A 7,284-nucleotide genomic window follows, 5' to 3' on the forward strand; every position below is an offset into this window, starting at 1 on the left:
GAGGGAACAAGAGCTTGGCAGACAGCCCTCGTATGCCTGTGTGGACATCTCCTTCCCTATGCACCTAGGCTAACTGTGAGGTTGGCCGACTTACCTGTACTCCCAGCCCTCAACCTGCTCTAGGTAGGTAGCTAGTAAATGTTTAATGACTCTGATTTACTCATTTCTCTTTAAATAATGAGCCATATCAGCGCAGGAACCGTATCTTCCTCCCCCTCTGAGCCTTCTTCTGGAACAAGGAACGAATGTTCGATGAGTGAATGAACAACCATGGCCCTCCTTCTCCAGCCCCAGAATAGAACCCACGGCCCTCCCCACTGTACCCTGAGCCTTCCAGGAGGCTGACAAGGTCAGTTTTCCTGCAGGTTTTTATTCTATTTTTAACACCTTTATTAAAAGCCACTGGTTTGTGTGTGACTGTATACTAGGGTGAACACCTTGTCCCAGTTTTCCAGGGACTTTCTGCACTAAAAGTCCTTGGAAACCCTCAGGCAACCAGGATGGCGGGGCGCCCCTTCTTCTCTATGGGCCTCGTGTTTTTCTCATCTTCATCTGAGAGGGTTGGATCTGGCCTCCCCTGAGCATTTCAGATCTAAGATTTTAAGAACCAGTCAGAGGGGAAACGGTAAGTCAACGAAGGCAGACAGACTCGGGGCTTTCTGAGATCTTTATTCTTTATTCTCCAGGAAGGGAGTGAGGTCCACACTGCCGGCTGGGCCGTGGTGCTAGTGGCTTGCTATGGTCTGTAAAAACACAAGACAGAATAGCCTAGTTAGGAGGGCAGATTCCGGAACAGGATGGAACTGGGCTCCACTCCCAGCCCTGCCACTCACCACCCTGTAGTGTGACCCTGGAAGAGCGACTGCACCTCTCTGAGCCCTAGGACTTGCCAGGGGCTTCTGGATCCAGCTCTCGGCCAGGTTCTGTTCTCACCCTGGGCCTGGCACTCCTGTACAAGGGCTACTACTGTTACCATGAACAATAGTCGTCCTCGCTGACCTTCTGTCCCCACATGAGGGCTGTGTTCTCCCTGGGGCCTGAAGTGTCCCCTGTCCCATGATGCTCACCACCTTCTTTTTTATTTTATTTATTTATTTGGTATTTGGGGTTGAACCCAGAGGCACTGAGCCACATCCCCATCCCTTTTTATTTTATTATTTTTATTTTGAGATAAGGTCTCAATGAGTTGCTGAGGCTGGTCTTGAACTTGCGATCCTCCTGCCTCAGCCTTGCCAGGTGCTGAGATTAGAGGTGTGCACTGAGGCACCCAGCCCGCCTCCCTTATTCTTGTTGTTTTCCCATCTGTCCCCTCTCAGGCAGCCCTTTGTCCTCCAGAATAAGAAAGGTCGTGATCCAGAGAAAACGCCTCATAAACACCCCAACGCTCCCCAGAAAACTAAGGGGCCCTTGGGGCCCCATTACAGCAGACAACACCCTCAAGGCCCCATGAAATGTCTTCATGGCCCTGCCCTGGCCTCAGGAGCCTCCCAGGCCCCTCAGGCTGTGGCTCCTCTCCAGAGCCCCCCCCCCCCCCAGGCCTCCTCACCTCCTCTATCCACTCATTGAAGGCCGAGACTCGGGTGAACACCGTGGGCTTCTTCAGGGTGTTGCAGCCATAGGCAGACACAAAGCTGGTCACCCCGTGGACCTGCCAGGAGCCATCCTCTGTGGGGCAGTTGAGGGGTCCTCCAGAGTCACCCTGGAACATCAGGGAGGGGTGAGTTGGTTCTGAACCTTAGAGCTTTTGAGCAACCCTCACAGGAGTTGAATTCTCTGGGAATTGGTTTGCTTATCTTTTTGTTTGTTTTTTATTTTTGGTAACAGGGCCCTTAACTGCTGAGTCACACGCCAAGCCCTTTTTATGTTTTATTTTGAGACAGGGTCTCACTGAGTTGCTTAGGGCCTCACTAAACCGCTGAGACTGGCTTTGAACTCATGATCCTCCTGCCTCGGCCTCCTGACCCTACTGGGATTTCAGGTGTGGGCCACTGCGCCCATCTCCGTGTGCTTATTTGTGATGGGAAAAATAGTATCTGCCTTATACAATTTTGTGTGGATTAAATAAGATGATACAAGATCTTAGCACAGCACAGACAAAGTACTCGTTAGTTTCCATTCACGCCCCCAGAACAAAGAGAACTTTTTTTTTTTTTTAAAATGGTGCTGGGGATTAAACCCAGGGCCTTGAGCTTGCAAGACTAGCACTCTACCAACTGAGCTATATCTCCAGCCCTGAGGACATTCTTAATGTTATAACCTCAGAGCCAACGTTGACAGGGCTTTGGAACTGATGGGGAAGCCTGAGGACCCCGGGAAACGGTGACTTCTGCAGGTCAAGTCTGCATGCGAACTGGGCCTAGGAGCCAGGGCTCCTCACTCCCAGGCCCGGTTCTGTCTGGGCTCCACTCTTGCCTAGTCTGGGGGTGGAAGGAGCAAGTGGGCAAGATACCTCCTCCACCTTCAGGCAGGTGGCAGAGGGACTTCAGGGAACTGCACACCCCACACCACCACGGACAGGTGAGAGCTGACTCACATTGCAGCCGGAGCGGATGTCCCCACCAGCGCACACCATGGTCCTCTTCACAGAGAAGCCCCACCAGTCCCACTGGGAGCAGTGCTGGTAGTCCACCACGGGCAGCAGCGCCTGCTGCAGCTTGTCCGGCAGAGGCCCGTTGGCTGTGGGGATAGAGAGCGCTGAGAGGGAGACCTGGGGGTGGGGGCGAGGAGCCCGACAGTGGGGGGCATTCAAGGCACACAGCTCTTCTGATCTGAGGGGGCCCTTGTAGTCCTGCATCTGATTGACACCGCTCCATCCTTGGCACCTGGCACCCGACAGATACCCCAAAATGTTTGATTGAACACATTCACGTCTGGGAGGAGGGGGGACAGGTTGTAGCTGGAAAGGGACGGGAGTAAGGTGCAAGGACCCATCCTGGTGTGGCCTCTGACCCCCCAGCCCTTGCCCTTCTGCCACTGTCCCTGGGGCTGGCTAGAGGGGTCAGCACTTACTGTAAAGGCGGCCCCAGCCGCTGATGTAGCAGGGGGTCTCATTGGGCAGGATGTCACCAGGTGGAGGGAGGCTGGCGAGCTGGACAGTGTCCCCCAGCCGGGCGCTGCGTGAGAGCTTCACAAGGGCGATGTCATTGCTGGGGAGCAGGGGGAGAGTCACACGGAGCCGGGGCCTCCAGGGGATCAGCTCCCACCTGTGGCCCTTAGTGCGGGCATTGGGCTCCAGGGGCCCCTCTTCTACCCTGCTCTTAAATCTGTCAAGCAGTTTAGAAAAGCCCCCAGAGCCCCTTCAGCCTTGCTGGCCTTGGCCTTCATGGTGGTCCTGGCCATGTTCCCAATGGCCCTGTCACTTTAGCTGCATGGGAGACACCTGGAGGGCTGGTCAACACAGGTTGCTGGGGCCCGGCCCAGTATCTCCAAGGCAGTGGGTCTGGGCCCAGAGGACTAAGAATCCGGGGTTCCCAAGGGCCACAGCCGCTGCTGCCCCAGGACGGCACTTGGAGAAATCCCGCCCTCTGTCTTCCTGTGCCTGCTTGTCCCTCAAGCCGTTTCTCCAGGGTCTGAGTTGTCTCTCTGCTCACCCCAGGAGCCCTGCGAGGATGGGTGGGGTCTCATCGTTGTGGCCCCAGACGCCTACGCTGCACTTTCAAGGGCTCTGCTTAGGAGAAAGCTGAGCTTGAAAGGCTTAAGGTGGTCTCCTTGACCTTCCCACCACCCAGGAAGTCCTGCTTCATGGACACCCTTTGACAAGTGGCAAAACTGTGATCCAGAGAAGGACAGTGATTTGCCCAGGCTACTCGGAGCTGTGCCGGAGCCTGACTCCCAGTCCCCACGGCGCCGGGGACCCAGGATGGCCATCTGTTGAAGAAGAAGCCTTGGATTTGGGCGAAGGGGGCCAGAGGAGCCCTTGGTTTGGCAAGTTCCTATTCATCCCTGGGCTCTGCTGTCCCCTCTGTAGGGAGAGGTCTGGTGTCGGTCCTTGAAGCCTCTGCTGGCTCCTGCCTTGGTGATGGGGCCTGGGCCGAGGCTGCTGGCAGACCCCCTCTCCCTGCGGTTCTCCTCAGGTTCATCTTGGGTCGTGGAGGGACAGGTGGAAGAGCCCGGTCCCACACCTGAGTGTTTACTCACCCACAGGCCACGCAGCTGGGGTTCCACTTTGGATGTACAAAGAGGTCCCCTCGGTTGATGGGGATCACCTGCTCGGGGCCTTCCTCCACACCCTGGTCGTACTCGCCCAACACCACCTGGTAGGTCAGGGAGCTCCTGCAGGTGGAGGTTGGGTGAGTCTAGGCCTCAGCCAACCCAGTGTCCCAGGCTGCCTGAGTCACACAGGGGAGGGCCGGGGCAAGTGAGAGAACTCACGAGATGCAGTGGCCTGCAGTCAGAACCCAGTCAGGGGCGATGAGGCTACCGCCACAGGTGTGGTAGAAGACGCCGTTCTTCTCATACTGCAGGGAGACCTGGTGGCCAAGGAGGAAAGAACCGGAGTGGTCTGGACCCCACTGTTTGGGTCATCAGCAATGATTTTATTGGTTGTACACTGTACAACTCTAGAGGGCGCTGTCCACACAGAAAGAAATGTGCAGTGCATAACCTACACAGCTGCTCAAGGCGGACTTTCCCTCTGGGATCATATTCTGATTTTGCTAAAGCTTTATGTCCCCAGGCTCTGTGACTTCTCTGGGAACCCCAGCATTCTCTGATCTGTAGGGCATCCCCAAACCTTCCGTACCTTGAGAGTTTCCCAAGGCCCTCTGTTCTGTCACCACCCCCTTCCACTCTTCTGACCCTCAGATCTCTCAAGGACTCTGGGATCTGGTGGCGCACAGCTCACCCAGAATCCTTTGCCTCATTTCTCATTCTCTACACATTCCTGATTTTAGAAATTCCCTCTAGACCAAGGGTTGGCAAGCTACGGTCCATGGGCCAAACCAGGCTCACACTCATTCATTTATGTGTTGTCTGTGGCTGCTCTCGTGCTACAGTGGCAGAGTTAAGTTGCTGATGCAGACACCATAAGGCCAGTAAGGCCTTCCATATTGACTGTGTGTCCCTTCACAGAACAAGCAGGCTGACCCTATCAGCTGGACTTTCTGTGATAATAGGAATGTCTTTGCTGTCCAATATGGCAGCCACCATGTCTTGATCCCCAATATGGAAGCCACCATGTCCCATTTTTAACTTTGGTTCCCAAGATGGCAACCACTATCCTCATGTGGTTAATGAGTATTTGGAAAGTGGCTACCAAGGAAGAACTGAATTTTTAACTTTGTTTAATTTTAGTTAAATTTAAATAGCCCCACGTGGCTGGTTTCTACTATGGCTGACAGTACAGTGGCTCTGACTCACTGGGCTTCCCTCCACTGGCTTCTAGAAAGTTCCTATCTTTTTGCTGCTCTCAGACTGTACAACCCTGTTGTGGGATTCAAGGAATCTAGAAAGGAGTCCCCCAAAATCTCCTTCCCTAAACACAGTGCCTGAAGTTCCACCCTTAGTGTGCCACATCCTTAAACATTGCCCTCACTCCAGGTTCTATATATATATATATATATATATATATATATATATATATAGTTGTAGATGAACATAATACCTTTAGTTTATTTATGTATTTTTATGTGGTGCTGAGAATCGAACCCAGTGCCTCACACGTGCTAGGCAAGCGCTCTACCACTGAGCTACAGCCCCAGCCCCCAGTTTCTATTTTTAAACAGCAAACGGCCCCGTGAGATGTTACACATGGGCAAAACCTCTGTGAGAATCAGATTGTCCAAGGGGTTTGGAAGCTGAAGCAGATATTGGAGAGGAAGCAATGCAGCCGGAACTGGATGCTGTGTGACCAGAGGCTGGGGTCCAGAGCCCACAGGGGGGACGAGTGTGGCTGCCATTACTCTTACCTGCCAGGGCCAGCTGTAAGGAACCGCGTCCTCACCGTTGACAACACGGCCGATGGACTTGTAGGAAGGTCGGGCGCAAACTGAGGCTAGAGTGAGGAGTAGATGTGTCAGTCCTCCAGAGGGTTCAGGGTCCTGGTCCTATTTGTGCCACCGATTGGCTGTGTGACTCTATACAAGCCCCTCTCCCTCTCTGGACCTCAGTAGCCACATTTGAACTAGCATCCCCAGAGTGTAGGTCCCCTTTAGTGAGAGGATTGAATGGTACCTGGCGAATGAGCCCTTCGGAATGATAGCTATTGTCACACAGAGAGGAAGCTTCGAAGGAAGACTGCCTGGGTTCAAGGTGCAACTAGGTCACTTGTTTTAGGATGAGCTACTTTCCTTCTCTGAGGGTCAGTTTCCCCATCTATAAAATGGGAACAGCAGAACTGTCCTCATGGGACCCTGATGATGCTATGAGGTCATCTACAAAAAAGCCCTGAGCATTCTGCCAGGTACACAGTAAGCACTCAGTAAATGTTATCCTTTACCATTATGGTCAGTCAAGGGAGACTGCTTGGAGGAGGTGGCCCTGAGAGGGACAGTAACATGGCAGAGAGATGAGGAAGAGGATGTGAGCTGGGTGGAGGGAGAGGAAGAGGAGAGTTGGAGTGTTCAGCCCAGGAGTGGAAATTCCAACCCAGCCATCCAAGTGCAGGGTTCACCCTCTCGACCATGAGACATTGTTCAAGGACTCCCACAGCCTTTGGGGGCATCTGGTTTCTGCTGACCTACTCTGGCCACAGCTTCCCTCCAGCCCCCAGCTGAAGGCCCCACAGTCATGCCCTGGGTCCACCAAGATTCCCTCCTATGGAACCAGAGATGGATGCAGAGTTCAAGGGCTCCCAGGCCAACACAGCTCAGGGACAGAGGTACAGGTCGGGGGTCTTACCAAGGGCCACACATAGGAGGGAACTCAGCAGCCGGAGCATGGTGAGTTTTGAGACGAATAGAAAGAATCAGGGAGCTGGGGCTCTAATATAATGCAGAAGGCAGGCGGAAGGGGCCGACATGGCCCCAGAACAGGTGGTAGAAGACCAAGTTTCCCACGGTCAAGGCCATGGCTTTTCCCACGGCAGATAGAGGACCAACAGCCAATACAAGGGCCCAGGGTCCCCTCCAACATGTGACTGCACAGGTGGCCCGGAAGAGCCGGCTGATAACAAGGGAGTGGGGAAAAGGGTTCCATCAGAAGGGCCAGCCTCTTCCAGGAAAGCAAGTGGGGCTAGGAGCGGGGCAGACCTGGCCAATCAGATCCCGGCTCTGTCAAGTCCAAACTCTGTGACCTTGAGCTCATGGTTCAACCTCTCAGAGTCTCAGATTGATATTGGTCTCCACC

General features: G+C 53.9%; 1 protein-coding gene across 1 annotated transcript; it reads right to left on the bottom strand.

Annotated features, from left to right (window-relative positions):
* Positions 1–649: 649 nt before the first annotated feature.
* Positions 650–6,970, bottom strand: Cela3b (chymotrypsin like elastase 3B). Its single transcript, XM_046468659.2, has 8 exons — positions 6,838–6,970; positions 5,907–5,992; positions 4,372–4,469; positions 4,138–4,272; positions 3,010–3,146; positions 2,534–2,676; positions 1,547–1,699; positions 650–743 (listed from the first exon to the last, which is right to left on the bottom strand). The coding sequence occupies exons 1-8, from the start codon at positions 6,875–6,877 to the stop codon at positions 726–728; spliced, it is 810 nt and encodes a 269-aa protein (XP_046324615.1). The 5' UTR covers positions 6,878–6,970; the 3' UTR covers positions 650–725.
* Between the last annotated feature and the right edge of the window lie 314 nt (positions 6,971–7,284).

Source organism: Marmota monax, unplaced genomic scaffold (genome assembly GCF_021218885.2).
Source record: "Marmota monax isolate L192 unplaced genomic scaffold, Marmota_monax_Labrador192_F-V1.1 WCK01_AAM20220418_F8-fsc00008, whole genome shotgun sequence".
Classification (NCBI taxonomy): domain Eukaryota; kingdom Metazoa; phylum Chordata; class Mammalia; order Rodentia; family Sciuridae; genus Marmota; species Marmota monax.